The 24,441-nt window shown below is 41.0% G+C and overlaps 1 protein-coding gene across 1 annotated transcript in view; it reads right to left on the bottom strand.

The window, feature by feature from the left end:
• dve (SATB1_N and homeodomain domain-containing protein dve) overlaps positions 1–12,037 on the bottom strand; it is a 34,616-nt gene extending 22,579 nt beyond the window's left edge. Inside the window, exons 1-2 of the mRNA XM_066744727.1 lie at positions 10,836–12,037; positions 3,893–4,172 (exon numbers count right to left, since the gene is read on the bottom strand). Coding sequence (XP_066600824.1) covers positions 3,893–4,172; positions 10,836–10,910 — 355 coding nt within the window. The 5' untranslated portion in view covers positions 10,911–12,037. The remainder of the gene's footprint in view (positions 1–3,892; positions 4,173–10,835) is intronic.
• Between the last annotated feature and the right edge of the window lie 12,404 nt (positions 12,038–24,441).

The following is a 24,441-nucleotide window of genomic DNA, read 5'->3' as shown; positions in this document are numbered from 1 at the left end:
CGTTCCTGCTCGACAGACCCTCTGCTGTTCCCTTTTGTGCAAGCCGTCATCCACGTAACGAGGCCGCCTATGTGCTACGGTAGATATAGCTATTATAGGTGTGCACGCATACAGGTTAAACGCCGCTAGCGTACAGGGCCCTGCTCGAGGATTATCCAGGCTCTGTATTCGTGGGGATTATCTTTGGACGGAGCGCGCTAGTGAGTGGAGTAGCCAAATCCTTTAGTGGCTCGGCCCCGTTTCCCCACGAGCCCCCCCCCCCCCCTCCTAGCCTTCCCCACCCACCCACCGAATGTGGCTTTGCGTAGGTATGTGTGTATCCCTGCACACCAGTATGAGTACGCGCAACAGCTCCTCTCTCACTCGCGCGTGCATACATTGGCGAATACGCGCTTATCCTCGCGCATGCATGGCCAAAGCATATTCGCACACATTCAACCATTTCAACCGTCTCACACACACAAATATATCCATAGAGTTCTACACTGTGCAGACTCGCTCTTCAGAGATTACCTTTGTATGTGTGCAGTGTTATTCCATACGTGTGCGTGAGCCTGAGATTAATCCGGGATTATTCGACTTGTGTGTGTGTGAGTGTGTGTATGTGTAGGCCGCTTTCCCAATCCAAAATCCAACGCATACAACTCAGCTAATCCTTAACCCCCTCTTTTGCACACATAGCTATCCCAGAGTTTTATCTTTCATTCAGCCAGTGTGCCTTGTATACGTTCCATTCAAACACCAAGCCCTCCCCTTTTTTTCTTCATCCTTAAGCAGGTTACCAAAAATGCAACTACGATCTCGCGCGGAATAAGAAATAATAATTGCGAGTGAGCAATGGAGAACCATACGCGAATCGTGGTTATTATATCTATAGGCTGCAGTCGAGTAGAGAAGTATATTTAAACGAATGGAAGATGTGTCGAGGATCGTTAATCTGCGTCGATGACTTTATGGCCAGCTCGGAGAAACGGCACCAGCTCGTTTAAATGTGATTTAAGTGGGTCTTGAAGCTTAGCTCTGGCCACAATCGGACCAGCCTGATTCTTTAAGTCACACATAGGCTATATCTAGGAAGACCATATGCGATATGGACTGTATAGTCTCGGTGTCAATTGGCGTGACTCGAAATCAAACTCTAACTTTTTTTTTATATAAATATAACCATATTTTGCACAAATGCATTTCAAGACATCCTCATTTCCCCAATATTCATCCATTCGTGTTCGTATTTTCCCATTTTTCCACATTCGTCAGATCCAGGCAACGCGAGCCAATTTTTATTCAGCGAATTGGAAATACTTTGGAATTTTTTGCTGCACGCGTTAAATAGCAACGGTAAAAGTATATAGGTTTGCGATGAGTATTATTGAATTTGGTGGAGGAGGGGGGAGGTACGTATGAGATTTGCCAGAGATTTATATTTTGGAAGAATCGTGGTGGAGTGATTTTCGAATGACGTTGCGCGGTAAAATCTTGTCGGTTGCAAGATAGGGCCGAAGGTATAAGGTATATATAAGGACGATCGTACAGGGTTAAACGGTGTAACGAGTCGAGATGGTACAATGGAAGACGGCGCAGTGCACGTTGGCAGGTCGCCTATCCGCATGGCCAACGATTTGAATTTAATCCGGATTAGTTCGTAAGGGTCACGATATCCTCTCCCCTGTCTCTACGCTGCAACACCACTTGATCCATTCTCGGCTGGCTCACGCACACTTTTCAACATACACACGCCATCAACACATTCTCGCACGATTATCCTAACTCCTTATAACTAGTTTATTTAATTCTCTCGCCTTGCTGTGCAGGAGCGAGAACAGGACTACGAGCTTCGCTAAAATAATTCGTGTAGTTTATATATATATATATATATATATATATATATAATTGCACTCTTGCTGGCGGTTACGCAATTTGCCTAATGAGAGTCTTTATTCGACCAAATTCAGAGTGATCCGTGGATTACAAAAATGTCCGTATAAAGCTGCCTTTTTGCCAGTTTTTTCAGGGCTATTTGTTGTAGGGCTCCCTACTGCTCGGGATAGTTCAGCTTTAAGGGATGATTGACGAGAGTGGTAGGGAAAATGCACAGATAAGCTGAACCAGAAAAAACGTTAAAAGGATATTCCATATCCCCTTTGGCAGGATTCTCCATCGATTCAAGGACAAGGATTAAGTGTGACATTTGGAGATTTAAAGAGGATCTTCGAAATCCAGAGATTTGGAAAGTGCGTGCTTCCCGCGTTAACGCTGCGCTCTTCTGTTTTCAGCCTTCGCGCTCGTTCTTTCAGTATTCTCGCTGAAGGCATGAAGGGCAAACGTGTACACTTATTGCTCCTTTTGCTCGTATAATATTTCTGTACCTTAAATCTCGATTTCTTATTATTGTTATTTTTCTATCGAAACCCGACTGTTATAGATTTGTTTAAAATTAATATTTTTTGTGTAAAGCTTTTTTATAGTATTTTCAAAAATATATTCTCGAAACAGTCTAAATGTATGAAAATAATGGTTATTAATGTAAAACGTGTAGCAATGAATTTTTAAACATTTATGTTTACATTTAAAAAGAGTCATTTGATCACCAAATGGTAGCTTTTAGCATTAAACGAGAGATACCAGATTAAGCCCACAATTTCGCACAGACACTGCGTTTCATAAAAAATTGTTTCTAAGAATAGTCTCTTGTTAAAAATTGATGCATTACGTTGCTAAGAATAAGAAAAAATAAGAAGGAGCGCGAATCAGAGTGAATATAAATTTATAGGTATATAGAATGAATTAGCATTTTTTGGAGAGTCCGACGTGATTGGAGGAGCAAGCAGGCAGACAGGCAGAAAGTATTATTGCACCTATCGCGTGAATCAATGCATCCTGTCTCGTATTCTTCTCGTTCCGTGGGCAAAGCCAGCACAAGGCAGAGAGTAGAGTAATCCCAGGGCAGCGAGTAGTTGACGGTGTAAACGCGTTAAAGCTGTTTTCACACGGCCCTGTCCCGTAAAGGTGACTTAATTCGCCAGCGGCGAAGATTTACGGTCACGGGAACCCCACGTGAGCTATCTAGCAGGGCGAAACTCGGGGTAATGGGGTGTGCTGGGTTGTCCTAGAAAATGCAGGTGCGACGGCAGCAAGAGCGAATAAGGAAATGAAAGAAAAAAGCTCTGGCTGCTTTCTCGTCTCATTGTCGGAGAGGTACGATCTAATTTTTGCCATTTGCCGCTAGAAAGGACAGCACACTCCGAGAGATTTCACTCCCCCCCCCCCCCCCCCCCCCCCCGCAACACGCATTTCCTACAGATACGGGAATAGACTTTCGTAGCGTTCAATAAAACACGAAATCTTTTTCGCCAGTCTGAAATTATTCATTCCTTTTAAAAGCATTATCGCGTACTTCTATGCGCATATTGCGCGGTATTAAACAAACGTTATCCCCTTGTAATACATTTTTTTGCACCTAACAACAAATATTATTTCACTGTGCTCGCAAAGCATGGCACATCGGCGAAAATCAATATACCTAAAATTCATCCTTTATTCGAATCAACGGTAGTCGCAAATTACGCAATAAAATAATCTCATACGATTTAAATGGCAAAATAGCCGATAGGATTAAGCGATGCGATTATAGTATACAGCGTTGTAAACGAATTCGCGCGCTCTGGCCTAATTATTACGGGATGGAAATTTATATTACCTTCTTCAAATTATTTGCTCTGTCGCATATTATCGCCGTAATACATTATTTAATTCGATAGCTTTTGCCATTGGGTGGATTAACGAGGTATATACTTATGCGAAAAACGAATAAAATTTTGCGTCGTAAAATCTGTACAGCGGTTTTGGGCGAGAGGAGTAAGATAAATTGTTGAAACAAGTGGCGAGGACGTACCAGTATTGGAGGCCGATTTGCTCAGATCGAAGCCCTCCTGCTTGGGACTAGCATTGACTTCTGCGGGTTTCGAGGAGTGTTGATTGTGAACCGAGAAGGGGGTCTGTGGCGCGCTCAGCGGTGTTTGCGATTGGTGCGGATGCCCCGTCGAGGCTTGCGTCGTGCTGTTCTGCGCCTGTGACTGTTGCGACTGATGAGACTGAGGGCTTCTTGGCAGGGATGATACACTGCTCGGTCTTGCAGGTGACGACGCCTTGTGTGTCAATGCCAGCGCCTGACTCTGTAACCACCAAAATCCGCCAAATGGTAACTTTTACATATTTCCGGAAAATTGCGAGAAAATCAACAGGAATATTTTCCTATACTTTTCTGATTTCTTTTATTCTTTGTGTATCCGTGTTAGCAACTTGTATATATATATATATATATATATATATGCAGAAAATAATACGAAAATTCCAGAAAATCAATAAGAATATTTTCCTGTTTTTTTTTCGTCGTGTATTCCTTGTGTGTCTGTGCTAGCAACGTGTTTATATGCAGACAATTGTGTAAGAAAATTCAAGAAAATAAAGGGAACATTCTCTTTGTTTTTTCTTTGGTGTTTGAAATTTAATCGAGACGTCGACACCGATTGGATGCGTGCGTTGTCACACTGACACGACCTACCATACTTGTATATATCTGAAACAATAAAGATTCATTCAGCATTGGCCATGTGCGCTGCTGCTCGCGAGCTGTCGGGCGGGACCCGAGAGTCCCGAGACAAGAGGCGAGAGCCCGTTCGACTGTGACGTCAGAGAGTGTGTGGCGCGTCTAATCAGCAGCAAGCGAGAGCCAAGAGCGAGCCTGATGGATCATCCTGCAAGTGTGTCTCCGATGAAATCTGAGCACGTGCTACTCCATCTATTCCAGTGGGTCGCTTCGCTAAGACATAAGCGCGCTCTCCGACTTACTTAGATTTATGTATGAGTGAAGTGAACTTAACACTAACGGCTAAGCCGCGCACGGTGTCAACTAGGGTCAACTGGGCCTAGAATGCGACAATCTCGCAATATGCCACTGTCAAAGTGCGAAACGCACCGCGCGCGCGCCACTTTTCGTAGCTGGAAACTGGATCGTCGATGACGCCTCCGCGGAATCCGAGCAAGTAGTCGAGCGCTCCAAGCAAAAAATATCCGATACAAATCTCGTTAATACCTTTGCTTTCTTCAATTTTCTCCGATACAAATTAATCTGCCTGTGCAGTAAAAATCCTCAAAACTCCGATACGATTTAACAAGCTTTCAACAATGTTGCCACGTGTACAGGCACTGACAAACTCCAACATATTAATTTAAACAATAATAAAAACTTTATCTTCGCGTTTCACTATTAATAATATCAAAAAAAAACATTTATAAATACAAATAGTTTAAATTTCGACAAAGTCCTATACAAAAATTTAACGATTCTTAGAATTATACAAAAATATTCATTTCTCTTGTATATTTGATTGTTGAGTGTTGGATCCCGTATATAGGCTGTGTTATACTAAAGAAATAAAAAAGTATCGACACGGAATGTGTGTACATAGCGTAGATGTGAGAAAAACATGTAAGAGTGAACAATTAAAAACAAACGATCAATTTTAAAAACATCTATGTATATACATCCACGCGTCCATCTTAATTATATATCTAACGGGTGGTAGCCACGTTGTCTTCTCTCTCTCTTTCGAGAGTGATTTTTTCGCTTGCCGGGACTGTACCGGGTTACCGGCTACTGTTTCGGGAGCTGCTCGAAGGTATGCACTGGCAAAAAACACGTCGGACCGCTGAAGACGAAGAGCCGGCTTCATAAGAGGGGGGGGGGGGGGGGTGCCCGCTGGTGGTTGGTGTGCCAGTGCCGATGCCGAAGAGATCGAGTGTGGAAAGGAAACGGGCTGGTGGATGGTGCTCCACACCGATCCTCTTTGGCGTGGTGTGAGGACCGAAAGAAGGAGGAGGAGAAAGGAGAGCGAAGAAATGGGAGCCGTAGGGCCAAGCGAACTAAAAGAAGACGAAAAAATGAAGAAGGCTCGTTTCCACGCGAGGAATGAGGATGAGCGTCGCCGCTGCGCCACGCCGACCGTGCTGCTTTGCTTTCCTCGACCGACAGAGAGAGAGAGAGAAGGGGGGGCGTAAGAAGGGGCAACAGGTGGATGGGGTTAGTGGCTTATCCAGCTGACACGACGAGACAACTCCAGTGATATCGCGATAACTCTCTACCATGCAAACCTCCAAAGGATCTACAGATATATCTATATATATACCTAAATACATTGTATGCTGGTCATACCCCCCCCCCCCCCCACCCCCCACTACATCCTTCATGTTTCTTCATCGACCTGGACCAATCATTGAATTGCGTTTCGTTATACGTTGGCCCAAACAATTTTTAAAACTTCTTCCGACAGCTCCATCTTGCACCTGTTTTCATCATGCACCTCTCACCCTGCTTTAGTATTCTCTCCACTCTTTTAGTACCAACTTGTTTCTTGGTGAAACAAAAAATCCATTGACTACATATATATATATGCATCGTTTTCTTTATGCCTAAATAGTCCATCTTCATTTTCGTTCGTCACACATATACCCGCGCGTATAACAGAGAATTTAATGATTTAGCCCGTGCGCGCCGGACAGTCGGATAAAGAAGTTTCTAATTATAGCTTTGTACGATCAACTATTGAAGCAAGTGGCCCGTGTGCCAACAATCTACATTATTGCACTGCTCTCCGTTATATAGAATAATAAAGAAGTTACTGGATCGGGTTATGTATATCATATACTGCGTATCCATGCGTGTAGATTAATTTCGATTCAGGCAAATTGCAGGACGAAACACGAATTCTCGTCTGCTCGATCGAAAGGGTTGGATTCCTTTTAATTGCTATTATTCAAAGAGAACGACGTTCTTTGCGGCAACGTTTATCGACGGATCAGCTTATCTACCGGGTGTAACACAGATACGAAGCGAGGTCGTTTCCTGCTCGGGTGTTTCCCGTTTAAACGATAACCTTAATCGGACAGCCTGGCGCAGGATTCAGCGATTCTTTCATACCGGAAGTTAGAATTAATTAATATAATAAACTAACGATATTCTCGCAAAATTTTTCTTGTTGAGCTATTTTATATATACATATATATATATGTGCATAGTGACCTTGAGAAATTCCTATCGTCGCCGTGACTATTAATGTTTGGCAATTGAACGAGTATCTTTTCGATTTTAGTCTTGCGTCATCGAGCATCGTTCTTTATTACCAATTATCAATTCCGTCTATCAATTCTATCTTCATAAAACCATTGCATTATTCACGAAAAACAAATTCCACATACTCTTCCTCCAGCAGCCCCTTTCTCTCTTCCTCGAAAATCACACCGAAAATCTTTGTCTTTTAATCACTTATTTATAGTGATCCATTTGTTTTCACAGATCTGTAACGATGAGTCATTATCACTGCGGAGTTCATTATTTGTGTGTGACATTAATCATTGTGCAGAAATCATTATTAATATTATATTCTTATAAATTTATAATATTGAGGAATATTCGAGGTTACGTATAGCATGATAATATATTATGTTAAGTTTATCAACTTAAATGTTTAAACAACTTTCTGTACCTGATCTGATAAATCTCACACTTGAAGATCATTTTCACTCCTAATGACACGTTCGTTCATTATTATACAATCGATTCTTGGTTGATATAAGTTAAATACATTTATATTAATTGCTCAATATTTCTTAAGTGAAATTATGATACAAGAATCAATAATTATTTCACACAAACTTTTTTAAAAATTTTAAAATTTAATTTAATTTTGTTCCATCGCACCACAATTATATATAATATAGATTTTATTTCTATATAATCGTATTATTTTCATCAGACTCGACGAAATATCAAACGGTCAAAATCCACAAATGATAATCCATGGATTAAGCATGCACATATATGTATGCTCGTTTATTATTGCTACCTAAGTCATATCTCCCTAAAAGCAATATGCTATAACTCTTGTTCCTTATAGTAAATTTTATAATTTTGTCCAAACACAACTATATAGAGAAGAGATGATAATTAATCCTTGCAATCTTTTCCAAATAATATAAAATAATATCAGTTTTTAAACGGAAATTATGAGAAAATATCGTTGAACGAAATTCGAATGATCGTTGAGTAATACGTGTGTAGTGCTTATAAACGTTACACTTTACGTTCTTAAAACATGCAGTACAGCGAGGGAGCACAATGTTTCGCAGACGTAGAAAGTAAACCTGTCGGAGGATATGAAAAGGTACAAACATATAAATATTTAAAAGCAGTAGTAGCAGCAGAATATTGCTATTATGTGGTTTAATCGCATTCGCATCCGCGGAAACGATAGGAAAAAAGGACAAAATGTAGAGGAGAAAAAGACAACGTTGGCTGACGGCATAAAATCTACGGGAGGGACGAGAGCTCTACCTGCGTTTGATGTATCGGCTTCGTGGGCCGGATAGATGGATTACAATCATTCCGGGAGCTGGGGTGGTCAAATACCGTGACCATGCGTGCCTCCGACATATCCACCTATAATACGAAGCAACCACGCATTTTCGAGTGCACACGTGGCTCTGGCTTTGTGTCAGTGCGAGATTCTACTGCGAACATTTTCAAACAGCCCCCAAAGATCCACTGATTATGTCATTAGCCACGAAAATGCAGGAAGAAACACCATTTGATTTCATAAAGTAAAACTGGCGCGTGTGAAACGTCCAACTCGATATGGCTTCACTTTTGCTTTCCAAAATAATACAACAGCTCTTGTACTACACTATGCTCTGGTTAGATTGTAAAAATTCCATTGGGAGTATTTTCAAGAAGTTCCAGAGAGTCGTTAATTATGTCATTAACCATGGAAACGCAGGAAGACGCATTATTTGATTTCTTGTAATAAAATTGGCGTGTGTGAAACATCAAAGTGAATATATGGCTTCATTTTTTATTTCGAAAATAGTACAGTAATTTTTGCGCAATGTACGCGTAGAAACTTAATGAATTATTACCAAGAAAATGTTTTCTTAATAATAAAAGACTACATTTATTCTTTTTCATCTTAAGCTCTTTTTAAATATTTTCAATTTAAATAAATTGAAAATATTTGAATCGATATTCACTGTGCCTTCGAAGAGATATTGACTTAGTGACAAAATATTCCTTGATACGATTAGTTCATACATCTTTTGGATCAATACTATAGGCTATATTTCTCTACACGAATTTACATATAGACTTTCTGGCCATCTAGTATATAAAAATCTATTTCGAACATTTTGAATCAGCCCCCAATTAAAGACTCAACAATTATATCATTATTAGCTGAGAAAATGCAGGAAGACACACTAGTGAATTTCATAAAATAAAATTGGCTTATACGAAACATCCAACTGAATATGGTTCAACATTTGATTTCGAAAATAGTAAAGCAGCTCTTGTACTACACATATACACATTCTGGTCATCTCGTAAATCCAGCTTAATCTGTCATGATAAATGGTTGTAGGAGATCTCTGAGCGCGGATCCAGATCAAATACGTCGAGTAGGATTCCGATGACCTTTTCAATCCCTTTTATCCTGCAGCGGAAACCAAATTCCGGTGATGTCGGATTATAGAAGGAAGCGCGAACCGAATGTTCGGTAAATATCGTATTCAAAGCTATTGCCGTCTTGTCGTTGGACAAACTTCTCTTTTTATTTTCGCTCGAGGAACGAGAAAAGAACCGACGACGACAGACTTTCAACAGTCCGCTTGTCCGCTCGTTCTCTGTGTAGCTGCGTCACATGCAGGATTATGCCGGAACTTACAATTTTCCTGAGAATATCCCGAGATAATCTTGCATATAAACAAGCTGTAATGGAACTAATGCGCATCGACTTATAATCCAGAGCCAAAAAAAAACCTCTCATTTCTTTCGACTAAATTAATATAGCAAAATAAAAAGTGGTTATCTTTTAGACGTCTTTTAGACACGATTAAGAGCAGAAGTAGACGCGAAATATAGTAATATTTTTCCTAATTAACAACTCGATCGATTCTTAATCTTCTTCGTAGCTTTTCTCAGAATAAAATCGGACAAGTCGAAACGCCGAGTGTCGATCGATTACGATACAAAATGTTGTTATATACGATAGCGTAATTTCGTAGTTTCTTCAACAAGATGAAAAAATGCTGATGAGCTAGGAGGATTTTATATAGCTATAGAGCGATGAAAAAAGATCAACTGCGGTCAGTGGAGATACGGTCTTATTGCACCGAATGCTATAGCGTGAACATGGTCGTGGCACAGGAAGAAGGCAGGGGCACATCCGTATCGTGGCCAGAACCCGTGACCCCCCGTATGTATACATACGTGCGTAAATGTACATACACTGTTGTGCACGCAACACGCAAGCGGTTTTACCAAGGATTATCCCCCACCCCTACCTTGTCGCTACACACCCGGCTCCTCTATACAATGTGAAATTTTAACCCGATACGAGGCGAGTCTACGACGAGACTCGTACGTATGGGAACGAACGAGGGAGTATTTAAAAATGTTGATTTAGAGTATAACGATGCGTTAAAACGCGGTATGACCTACTGCAACGTAATCCGCAGTGAATTATAGACAAAAGGAAAGAGCGTTTGGAGCGAAGAAACTCGGAATTGGTTCAGTGGTGGCTGAAAGTGCCAAGGGGCAGGAAGGAATCAGTGGGGTGGGCAATTGGCTGTGTAATGTCAGAAGGGTTGCTCCCCGGTTAACACACCCTTCTGCACTGAACGTCAAATTTACGATCGTTACCATAAGCAATAATTCATTAAGCGACGCAGTGCAACGAAATCCCTTCTAATGGATGGATAAGATTTTTTCTAGAGAAACTTTCGATTACCTGTACTTGATCAGTTTTTGTGTTAGCATTCACCCATGCCTCAACGAAGGTGTCCATTGCGCTCTGAAAATCCATTCCCTTCCAAAAGGCTTCAGTGATCAGCTCCGAACACGAGAGTTTCCGCCATTTATTATGCAACACTGCACCAGCTTCTTTGCGATACGTTTGAGATAACTTGCGAGTGAAAATGTCAGTATCGAAAAGAAACGAGCCAACCGAGGGAATTTAGCAGTAAGCCCTATTTGTTACAACTCATAAAAATCACAGATAAGATAAAAATCGACAGTTAATTCTCAACACTTGAAAGAGTCTCTTATTGCACCTGGCTGTTGTGTGGTTTGTTTATTAAAATCGCTGGCATTGGCAATAACCACGTGTAATATTTGTATGATTCGAGTGGGAGCTACCGCAATAATTGTCGATAGGATTATGAAACGCGAAAGTGCTCATCGTTGATACAGCTATATCGTAATTGATAATTTCTTCAATATTTGCATGTACACTTGTGGCTATAATAAACACGAGGAAGTAAGATGTGCCGAGGGGGTATTTACTTGTGACTAGACAACGAAGAACAGAGTATTACGCACGTGTCACAGGTCAATATAACTACACTGTGTTGTGACGTGACAGTCGCTGCAAACACGTGTCGATTATAGCTCAGGCATTGCAGGCAGCGAACATTTCTGCTAAACGTCCTATCATTAATAATGGTAATTTGCTTTGATTTTAATGCGTCTCTCATTAAATTCCCAGCGATCGAAAGTGCCTCTGCCCTCCTGCTTTCCCAATGACTTCACATTTGACACACTCTATCACAAAACAATAACACAATCAACTATCGTGCCGCTAAATAACAAAAGACGGAGAAGATATTCTATCACCTCGATAGAAAGTTCTTCGCGGATATTGGTCAATGGTAAGACTGTTGTGTCAGTGCCAAGAAACGGTGCGTCGTGTATAGTAAGCGATATTGTAAACGATTATTCTAAGTATCACGAAGAATCTCTTTATTTCTCGAGACGAGTTTCACGTTGCTTTCTGAGATCTTCGGATCGTCGTGCGTGTATATATATATATATATCTCTTCCGGTTGATTTTCGAAGATTGTCCTTGGAAGATCGGATGATCGAGCCGATGTTAAAAGTCAGCCGGTATTTGGAGAGGACCGTAAAGACGGTGCACGTTCGAAGGGGACGGCGTTCGAGCCGCGACTGTGCGTGCGTGCTGCTGAGGCGTCGCGGCGCTGGTTCTGCCCCTACGACGCCCTACCGAGAGCGCTATCACCCCACCACAAATTCCAAGGTTCCCACCGCCGCGCCGCCACCGCTCGGTAGCTCACCGCGTCCTCCCCCCCCCCCCCCCCAACCTCTTATCCCCCTACTCGTCACAACCAAGCTCGCCGTTAGACCGCGTCTCTTCCTCCTTCCTTTCTCCTTTCTCCTTTCTGTTTCACAGTTTCACCCTCGCTCGCTCGCCTCCTCGCGCATCAGCATCCGCGCGAGCATCTCTTCATCCCTGCTGCCTGCACACACCACTATTTCCATTCACCTATCCTTCCCTCCTCCCATCCGAAGCCCTCTCTCCCTTTCTTCCTCCATTTCTTCTTTCTCCACCTCCCCCTCCTCATCATCTTTTTTCTCTTCCACTCTCTTCCCGGCCATGCAGTTCTACCCCGCTTTATTCATATCTAAGATAATGAGACTATTTAAAAACTTGATTTCGGTAAGATATATGCGACGAGCTGTTTTATTAGTCGATTGCTGCTGGGTCTTGGGATTGGAGCAGTTTTATGATTCGAGGCCAATCTTTTTCATTCATTTGACTTTTTGTCTCATCTCGTTTGTTTCGCTCACATCCCCCCTTTTTCTGCTCTCCCTGTATTTCCTTGTTCTTGCCTTTCAGTTTTCATCTCTCCCTCTTTGTCTCTTAGTTATTCTCCCAGTAGCATCGTAGCCTACTCCCACCAGAATCCCTCTCTTTAGCTTACTTGGAGGTGTGTCCTGAGATAAAATTCGCGTACACCCCGCTTCTCCACTCGAATACTCGATATACATAGTACAGAGCCTATTGCACACACTGTAAGCTCCAAGCAGAGACGAAACGTCATACCACGGTACATAGAAATTTTTTGCGCCTGATCAATCTTGCATATCTCTCCCTTTCTTGAGGAGGAATCTATAGATTTTTCTCATTTCTCGTTAAATGCGTTAAAGGATTTTTCACAGTACCTTTGTATATCGATGTAAAGTTTATAATTACATTAAAGCTAATGGACAGCTTGTTACCTCCCGTTACACATTGCAGCTAGAAATAAATTCATGGAGAAACTGTGTTTGTGCGAGCAACGCAAGATAGCAGGTGTTGGACTTGTGTAATAATCGATTAAAGTATACTCCTCCACTTTATGCGCGTTATGTGTGTCATGAAATTAAACTAATAGATTTTCAGAAAATTAATTACTATGAGGATTAATACTTACGTGCCAGCATCCTATAAATTACAATGGTTTAGAAAAGTTTCGCACGGCTGCTCCAAATTATCAAATTCTTATCAGCAGAGACATAGGCGAATAACAATCTAATCTTTTGTACGTCAAATTTTATACCATTGTATATTTTCGTAAAAAATAATTGATTTTTTGAAAAGCCAGTTTTAATTTCGTTCGAGTTAATCTAGGAGACAAGAGTTCGTAGGAAAGATATTCTGGACTATCTCTTCCGGTTTCCGTTAAAAAGATACAGCTAAATATGATTGGACTATTCTTAGAGAGCTTTGGCCTCATCATAATAATCTTTCAACTTTTTTGTTATTTTAATCAATTTACCCACTTTAATCGCTGATATTGTACCTTCTGAATATTATGTATGTGTGTGTATGCAAAAAATATACTAAATTAGTTCGCAACTTCTGGAGGTGTCTATACAGTATTAGATAATGCATAGAGGTAGCTTTTCTTCTCCGATTAAGGTCATTAAATATAAAAATAAATAGAGATACCAGTGAGCTTATAAGTATATAATCTCAATAATCCTTACTGGAACTCGATAAGACCAAGCTTCTAGAATGGATAATCCTCGGATTATAAACAAAACGCTAGAAAGATAGTCATTCGATCGCGTGAAAAAAAAATTAAATGTGCATGAGCAAAAATTGTCCAACTTTAAACACAAATTAATAAAAAATCTGTAATATAAAAAAACCCACAACTGTACATATACACGCGTGATTTGCGCCTGGTGCAAAATCCTTTAAAAGCCAAGCAAGAAAATCTCTCGGCAGATAGATTCGATGCGACAGATTGGAAATCCATGGAGATTTCATTGGCAGATACATCGATTCACACTCGCTAAATCCGATTGCATTTTCTTGTAAGGATCAGATGTGACGAATTAAGAGATCGTGGCGTAGCTTTAAATAAACAATACACGTATAGAGAAATCAGCAGCAGCAGCAGAAGAAGAAGGAGAGGAAGAAGAAGTAAAAGAGAAATTTAAAAGGCATATACTATATCTAGAGGAGGAGAGAGATCGAGTTAGGAGTTGGGGAAAGAAAAATAGATAAAATTTAAAGGCAAAGCCTGAGCAGAGATAGAAGGACCTCGATACGGGAGTAAGATGGACCGAGGGATGAAGGAGGTAAAGAGTTTACCGTGTGCGGGAAGGGTGGGGGTGCATTTTGGTGGGCTAAGAGTGGTCCCAGCGCGGCAAACCGGTCGCGCCTGGGCGTGTTTTGACGAGCTTGCAGGCGGAGCTTTCGCGGAACGCCTTCTCGTTTAGGTGAGAGCTACGTGGGGGGGGTGCCGGGGTTGGATCGAGGGCGGCTGCGAGGCCAACGAGGCCGATTCTCATCCCTCTGTCATCCCCTCCGAGCCACCGAGCCAGGCTAAAAGCTCTCTTTTCTGGAGCTTTTCCAAGGTAGCTAGCAGCTTTGGCTCTCCAACGTAGATGAAACGCGGTTGGAGCTTGCGGAGGGGGTTGAAAGGGGGTGGGGGGAGGGCAAGGAGGTGCAAAAGCCAGGCATCCTTTCGGTGGGGGTACGCGAGAGAGAACCTGTCGTCTCTGTATTGGTGTATGCGCGGGCTAATGGTAACCATTCGGGACTTTGGCAGTCCTGCGAGGTGGGGGGTGATTCCACCAGAAGGAAGACGAGACTGCAACTAAGGCGAGGGTAACGTATGCCCGGAGCTAATTTGCCGGAGCTTACCCGGAAAATTACGAGCGTCCTGTGCGATGCATTCGAATATCCTCGTCCTGCGAGTCCTGCGAGTCTTGCAACCGACTTGCCTCCTAACTCCGTTCTCTCAAGTCTTGCAATCTCTTCTCCATATAGCACACATGCTCTAGACATATATATGTATACCTGTATAGATAATCAGAGTAAATTTTCAATGATTCCACTATCGCCTCGAAAATGCAGCCGCTAAATTATTATTAAGCATCCTCATCGCTATATATTTATTACACATAGGCTGCACGCACAGCTTGCAAGATCAGATAACATTTTCATGATAATATCATCGAGGCAAGAGAAATTTCTGCACTGGTATATCCAGAGTAACGTTTCCGCGGCGTCTCTAAACTTCCCTATATATATATACACACACATATATATACACCTATAGAGACTTTCTCGCGGTATATTATTCAAGTAGTATAAGTACACGTGCTACTTGATGGCAAAATATCCTTATTCCCATAACGTGCACACTTTTAGGTCTTCTCTGGGTCTCTGTACCGATCCGGTCGCTTCTATTTAACGTGAAATAATACGCATCGTTGAACTGCAGGGCTTCTTGATATTCTTGATATGTATGCGAATTTCCTACGATATACTCGTATTAAAAACTTCACGCCTGAAATACCGCAGACGTCGTCCTGATAATATTGAATCACCTCGCTTATATACACATATATATCTCAATTTTAACGTATTCTCCATTCGCGAGACAATAATTCTGATAATTTTGACAAAGTCTTATCTATCAATGAGCCAGCAGACGGTATTAAAATTTAATATGCGTCTTATGGCGATTGTACTATCCAAACGACCAGTGATTGCAGCTATAATTGCCTATAAATTGTATGTATATATATGTTTAAATGCCAGTTATATATATACTTTTATAAAGAGATTAGTATAGAAAGAACTCTGTAGAGTGGTGCGTTTCTCTATTATGCTCAGGGGAAGATGGAAAAGAAACGGTTGCGTAATGGAATGTGGGAAATATCGAGCCGAAATCGACAGTAGAGCGATATCTGTCCTATGGAAGCTGTCGAGCATGTGGCTCGGACGCGTTTAGCTACAAATTGAAAACCATTTAGCAAATCTCCCCGCTGCTCCAAGTGTTAATAAATTCAGGTTTACGAGGGTCGGAGGGTTACGTTATGGATCCAGGGGCGTCAGTGCTTTAACTTGCGTGAGAGCACCGTGTCCCACGCGTGTAAAAAGGATTCTCTAGCCTGGCCCGGAGCTTTCCGGAACAAATACCTGCTTTGCGATAGCGTGTATCGAGACGCGGCTCTTTTTATCGTGTAGTTTCCAAATGTTTGTATGTATGTGTGTCGTGGCAATGCGTGGGCTTACGAATACATGTATACATAGGGTGAGTCGTGAGGAATGCGTGGCATTTTAAGAATTAATAAAATATTTAAAAAGAAAGTTTAAATGATTCTTGAAATTTTTGTAATTCATTTTTTTGAAGATACGATCGTAACTAAAAATATAAGAAATTATTAATTATTTTGGTAGTAATGTCCATAATAAATTTTTTAAAACGCTACTTTAAGCTTTTAAATATATATCCTATACATTTTGTATAAATATAATTTCTTGTTGTCTTGAGCGTTTCATTCATTTCTTTCACTTTTGATGCAATATTTAAAATTTAGTAAATGGGATACTTCTAGAGTATATACTTTTACTTTGTACACCTCACCAAAAAAACGTAACTCTATATTTTTTCTTTTGCAAAAATGTTGACACTCAAGTTACTTTGAATCAACTTAATAGAAATATTGCATCATATATAACACGAATATCTAAAATACCGAGAATAAAAAAGCAATGAAATATTGCTATTAAAATGCAAAAATATAGCAAAACACATTTTAGCTTTCTTTTTCTAATTTATCCATTCCTATAAAGTTTTTCGCATTCATCCCTATTCACCCTTTATATATACACTTGACATACCGCAAGAGTATCCAAAATAAACCGTGTGCAAGCAGTGTCTCTTATATATACCTAGAGGAGGGAGGAGAAAGGAATCTTCGACGAATAAATTTATAGGACAATTTGGATTTGTGCGGAGCGCACGATTGGCTTACGGAAAACTTGTACGGCTGTACATTAACGAGACTGTTTTTCCCTTCTATACGCCATAAAGGGAATTTTCCATAAAAGCTAATCGTATTGGTTTTCCGGTTGGTCCTCACTTTATCTGCTAGTTCGGTCAGCCACGAATGATACCGAATTTAATACAGCTTCGTTGAATAGGCGAAAGGCCGTGTGTGACACGCGCATCGCCAAATTCTAACTCGATGGCAGAGTTGCTCGTTGTAATCCTCCGAATACTCTACTTCAAACCCTTTGAGGGTGGAAACATTACCGGGAGCAAAGAGAACCGTTGAATATGAGTTTAAGCGAGAAACTGAGAAAGCCGAGGACAGAAGGTGATCGCTCGCTATCCAATATCGTTCCAGTTCTCGGGACCGAGAACGCGACTAGGACTTGCTTGCATTGCCAAATGTATATATATATATTCTACAGTATATTACGTGTGTGTGCTGTAACCGGTATTCCAGGAAAGAGGATGTATATTATATATGGTCTAAATGGAGAATTATCTGCATGTTCCATATATCTAATGCGAGAAAACGAACACACCCATACACACACGTAAACTGTATTGCTATAGGAAAATAGGGGAGAGAGTAACTTTGGAGAGAGAATGAGGATAGGAATTTGGCAGCAGTGGGGGATAGAGTGAAACCTCAAAGGCAAATATGAGGTTTTGAAATTTGGATTAGGACCAGCGTCCTTAGAGGGGATTCGTCGGACTTACAGACCTACACACACTCGTTAGATTGGAAAGCTTCCGCTCCGTTTCCATGTAGGTAGACGCTCGCGATGATAACACCTATACGTATATACAACTCGATATACCTGTGAATACAGTCTACATCAAGCTGCTTAGACAATAATCTGAGGACCCCCTCGCGTGCTTCGATATGAAATTTCATTCATTATCCCTAGATTTATTATCCGAGAAGAGAGAAAGAGAGAAGGGGTGAGATTTTAATTTGCGTCAAATTTCACATTTACATGGATCTCGCAGCTGCATAAATGCATTTTGAAAATAATGGATTTCACCCTGCAGGCCCTTAGCGCGCTGAGAATAATTCAAATTCGAAAAGATAATGGGTCTTGAGTAAAGTAAAGTGGAGTGGAGAAGGCTATAGTATTCCATAGCGTAGTTACGTAAGTTTTCCCCCCCACGTGGACGTAATTCGATGTAGATGCGGCGCGGCGCAGCGTCTCGCACACCGCGACGCGGATGCGTTATATATCACGGAGAAAACTTCCAACATAGATAACCTACTTGAGGAGTTAGCCCGCGTACATGCAAATTTCTGAATTATTATGTCGCGACTGGTATATATTATACGAGCCCGGTCCACCCCCCCCCCTCTCCCCCTTCTTCATTCTACTTGCAGTAGCCCCCTTTCCACATCCCTGCTCCTCCCCCACCCAACATCCCACGATCTTTCGACAATTGCATTTCGAGACTACACAGTTATCTACCCCTTCTTCTCACACTGATATTATTCTGCCGACTTCTACCCAAATGATTAATGACGAAAAACTTGAATTTATATATTTATATATAGGTGCATGTGTATATATATATAAGCATGTATATATGTATTGAGAAACTCGAGTTACAGCCTTTGGAATTCTAATTTTACCGGTGCAGCCAATCAGTTTGCGCATAGCAATCTGTGTAACGAAGCCCTTTAAAGTATATATATATATATATACATAGTACCTTGAAAGAAAAGTCTGCGCGCGACACTTTCTCTGGCTAATTACGCTAATTGTCCCCGGGCAATATCAGGCGCAATTAAGGCAGCGATGGCTAATTAAGTTCGAGCGGAGACATCCGTCCGAGCACTAGCTCTCGCTCTGGGGATGCGACAAGGCACAAAGCTCTGGACTAACTAAATTTTCTTCAGCAGCCAGACGTCCATCAAAGATCCTAGGCTTGGCGCAGCTCGCAAGGACCCAGCCGAAACCGAAAGGGTTCGTAAAGCATCCATTCTGCTTCTACGCTCAACGTAGAGACCATTCTTCCAATACTCACGATGGATCATCTTTGGACTCCTATAATGTAGAAATAATTCTGAAATAATTCAATGTCCTGAAGTTTTTGTTTTAAGAACTTCTGATGGGAAAACTATAATGATTCTTATTTAAAAGAGTATCTATATAGAGCTTTTGATCAGAGGCAGCTCATAAAGCATCCTATCCTACTTGTATTATCAGAAAATATAGAAAAAATTCTCAAAACACGATAACTGATTTAAACATCCTTATTATACATACAACCTTTCAAGAAACAAATTAATGTGATGTAGTTTGAATGCTTAACGAAATTAAAAAAAATTTTAATTCTTATTCATAAAGAATATTATCTATAATAGAGCTTTCGATCGAATAGGTGTTCTAAAAGAAACGGGTTACAATTAGCAAGGGTTTTGGTAGCACTCCAAAGAGCCGCTTAACTTTATTTCTTTTCAGCTTATTGCAGCGATTGGATATTACAACGTTGTCCCGAAAATGCTTTTAGCGGCTGATGTTGTTAGTGGCTTGACGTCGTTACAGGGAATTAAAAAAGGAAGATTTTACAGCGTAGAGTTGTCTTGCTTGGAAGGTGTATATACAGGGTCGATCCTGATACTCGCAACGTATAGCTAAACGCATCGAGTCTGTATACTGGATGTACGCAATAAGTAATTCACTTAGAGCACTATTGAGTTAACTCTTGCTTCTGCCTGCTGCTTCCATTTAGCCTCTGAAGACCCCTATTCTACCGATATTTCCAGACCAACCCGACCTCTCCGCGATCATGTCAGACCTTTCGCTATTTTTGTCCACCCCGTGGCATTCTCAGGCAAAATACACGCAACACGAGAATACACGATACTATCGAGGCTTATAATTGATCAAATTGTTCTGCTCCTGCAAATATCTGGTTGAAACTCTGAGTGGGCGAAGAATCAGAGTGAAGAGGAACGAAGGAGAAGGATTCGTTAATACCAATTCTATATATATATATATGTAGTTTATATTCTGGGAAGATGCTAGAAACGAGTTGAGAGTAGTGAATTTGTGGGTGGAGAAGGAAGTGAGGCGCGGAGGGGGGAGAGGAGGATTGATATCCCTTCAATTAAAGTGCGAGTGAGGGGGGGGGGGCTGTGAGGTAAAGGGGCAAAAGGTTAGGTCATATTGCGGATAGGCAAAGTAAGTATCTCTACGTCGTTGGAACGTTGGCATAAGACCACTTAGGGCAAGGGCTGCTGGTCTCTTTGGAAAAGCTTATGGCGTGCCCTCAAAGTGGCCATTACCAGCCGTTTCGTCGGTCTGTCGGTCGGTCGGTCTGTCGTGCCTTCGATCGGATCGTCCTGGATGGCCAGTAGAAATCGACGAGCAATAGTCAGTCCTAACCTTGCTCGCTGTTACCCTCCTCTTTTATACCATCATCAAACACTCTCTTCCTCTCTCTCTCTCCCTTAATTTCTGAGCAGCTCTAATAATCATCCATACTATAGCAACTATCGCTCTCTCTCTCTCTCTCTCTCTCTCTTACGAGATACTGTTTCGGGTCAACTTCTCGTGCCAATTAGGCGTGTTAAGAGGTATATAGACTAATTTCGGGATGCATTACACCGACCGCTCCTTTGCTTCAATACCAATTATTGTTTTGCACATATTAAAGGTAATTGCGCTAATTTACCTGCGACAGGGACGAGCTACTTAGACATATCACAGCTATTTTATAAAATATATAACCAATTGAATGGCAGCTCCTATCCAATATGTATATCTTTCGATATTGGTAGTAAGGCTGAAGGGTGACACTTGCAATCTTGGACGTCTGGTCGATAGTTCCACCGTTTGAGTTCACTCTGTATGATGACAAGTAGTCTTGATCCACTAAAACTGTGTCTTATATAATTGTAATGATAAAAGTTTAAGTTGTTTGAAAGATTTTGATATAAACCATACATAATGAACAAGGGTAATTCTCGTTGAACGCAAAAAACACGATTAAAAAATCAAAAAGTAACTAAATGTGGTAGAAATAAGGTCTTCGAAGCTAACGTTTGAAAACAAAATTTCATTTCAAGTTATCTTATGGTGACAAATAGTCTTGATCTACTAAAACTATACCTTATACGAATGTAATAAAGAGAGAGAGAGAGAGAGAGAGAGGGAGGAGAGTAGGGGGGAGGGGGGAATGATAAAGGTTCGAGTTGTCTAAAAGATTTTGATATAAACCGCATAACGAAGAGGGGTAGCTTTCGTTGGGCGGAAGGACACGTTTAAAGAATTAAAGTATCTAATGCGAAAGAAAGGTCTTCGAAGCCGGCGTTTGAAAGCGAAGCATTGTCTGCCTAAGCCTGGCATTCAGTAGCCTCTCTTCCTCTCTCTTCTTGTCTCTCGTCGAGTATAAATTGCAAAAGGTAGGATAGGATGCGGAGGAATCGGGGGAGGGAGAAATAAGAAATTAAGAGAGAGTCTTAGAAGAGAATAAAGCTAAGAATTAAGGCGGCAGGGTGGCTTCAGTGGCAGGGCTGGGGGTGGAGGGGATTCTGGTGGGGAGGGGGGGGGGGGACGCCAGAGAGAAGAAAGAACGGGAGAAAGCGGAATAAACTGAAACCGCCGCCGCTCGCTTTGGGGCTTAAGTCCTCCGAGGGATTCTTACTCGCGCGTCATTTAACAAAACAATTAGAAGTTAACTCCTTCCTTCGTCCGATCGTCCATTCCTTTCTTTTGAATCGCCCCTTCCCAAAATAAGGGATGCTCGCAAGCCCCCTTTCAATATCAACCGATATGCAGCCCTGGCACGCGAGACTTATTTGCCACGACCCCTGCATGTCCTGTAGTTACATCAACCGACGAACCACAATTCATTTACCTAATATACTCGACATGTACGCGAGAGTCGCCAATCGTCAGGATTTTAACTTATACACGTCAGTCTTAACTCTCGGGACTTCACCTCACCTTTAAGTTCTATATATTCATTAATAACCAACGAATCACAATTCGTTAACCTATATTATATCAAGTATATATATACGAGTCGCCAATGATCAGAATTGCAGGATACTCCCACACTACACGATACCTATATAGAATTCTTATGTATATAATACTCGAGGAAAAAAGCACCCCTATATTTCGTCGCATCGATTATATGGTTGGGGGTGGCTCCGCTATCGACCCCTTTCTTTCCACCGCCTCCGAATCCCAATTCTCAAGGTTCAATATTCCTATCTGAGACGTAATATAAATATATATATATATATATATATAAAGATACTGTGTTTTTTCACGAAGACTATATCACGAAAAGTGCGTATCTAATCCTCAAACGGAAGCGACTGCTAAAGCGAGAGAGTCTGAAGGGACAGCGGGTTGCGAGGGTAAGTATTGACGAATGGGTGTGGGGTAAAAAGATTTCCAGCAATTATCGACGGGACGTCTTTTTGATCTACGCTGCCGTCGTCGCGAAGCGTATGTTGATTTATAAAACTCTTATTTCTATTTGTAATGCGCGGCGCGCTTCGAGGAACTTTGCTCGCCCCTGCAAGCCGAAGGATTTACCACCGGCATTGGGAATACGCCACGAGTCTTCCGATAACTGCCTCGCCTCTTTTTTCTTATTCCTAATTTTTATATTGCTCTCAAAGGAGCGTTATTCAGCCAGGTATCGACCCTGAGAAAGTAGACATCGGGCCATGCAGATATAATTAGTTCTTTCATCGTCGCCAACTTTGCTTTGCCGTAAAAAGGTTCCTCTCGATTCTCCGTGTTTGTATATGTGTTAACATATATATATATACATAAAAGCTGAGGATCTTTCAACGAACCAGGTCCTCGTCATACTGCACAGCTACTAAAAATAAAAGCAAAAATATATATAACATGCATGTACGTATATATATAACCAGCTATCATATTTTGTTGTCACTGATGAAACTCAAAGTTAAATTTACGACTGCAGGACCTGTCAATCTTCTCGAACGACGACTGAAATGAAAATAATTGTAAATGAGGGAAGAGACGCGGGAGCATCTAATTAATTCAGCTGAAAATCCGAAAGCCTATCACGATAGTACTGGTATGGTGGTCAGAATAGGGCGGAAAAACCATTCATCAAGATCTGCGATTCATAAAAGACTTCTAATCCTTAGTCGCTCTGGTGCTTTGCATTGACTTTGGGTGGGATTCCTTTTGAGTGGCCATTGTCATGTTAAGCGTTTGTCCTCCAGCCCCATCATCGTGCTCCTCTTAAAACAAAGTCTGTTATCTCCTTGCCGCTCTCGGCGAGAAACCTTACTTATTTCACTTTTCTACCCAAAGAGCACCAAAATAATAAAACCTCCTGCATTACGAGCTTTGTCCAGTAGCACTACGATGCTTGTACAATTAATTAATGCTAAACATCTTTTCTCCTTATATTATTATTTCCAGTAATACCTCATTATTGTTTCTCTTCTTATTAGCATTATAATCGATAACTAATTGGTACGACACTGAGAAAAATGTTTCAAACAATGAACGATTTTTCATTACAACAATTAACAAAGTTCATTGATACGAAGAATAATTTATCATATAATGCAAACTATTAGTTATATTAATAAAAAATTATTCCTTGGTTAAAATATTTTTCTCAGTAGATTTTCATCAAAACTTTAGCATAGCTCTATGCTGAAGAAATCTTACTGTTTCAATTTTCTTCCAAAGAGCAACCAAACACTAACAGTGCTTGTATTACGAGTTTTTCCAGTAATATTACAAAGTTTGTCTAATTAATTAATGCTAAGTAGCTATTTTCTAATATAAATTTTTCAACATTCGATTGTCTTTTTTTACAATACAGCAATCGATAACCAATTGATACAAAATTCAGATGAATTGCAAAGGGAGGCGATTGACTGGCTTGAAACGGTAAAAACTTTATCATAGCCCTATGCTCAAACAGTTAGCTTTTTAACCGGACAGTCCGCGACCCAATCTGATCCGGCAGAATAATTTCATCATGAATGTTAGCCCAACACTCGAGTCTCAGCCACGAGCAAACACTCTCCAGGCTCTCTATTAACAGTTTAAAGCGTATTACAGTCACGACGTGTGCCTCTATCACAGCACATACGTACAACGGGAAACTCTGCGTTTAATCGGCTATATCGTAAAAACTCTAACGCCAGCTGAAAGCTTGGCAAAAACAGCTTTACCAAACTTATACTAAACCAACTCGTATCCAAATTATAATATATTGCATAATCCATTCACGAAACTATACGCGATA

Source organism: Prorops nasuta, unplaced genomic scaffold (genome assembly GCF_024137725.1).
Source record: "Prorops nasuta isolate Cenicafe-Biocafe unplaced genomic scaffold, Cenicafe_Pnas_1.2 PNAS00050, whole genome shotgun sequence".
NCBI lineage: Eukaryota > Metazoa > Arthropoda > Insecta > Hymenoptera > Bethylidae > Prorops > Prorops nasuta.
This window is presented reverse-complemented; position numbering and strand designations above follow the sequence as displayed.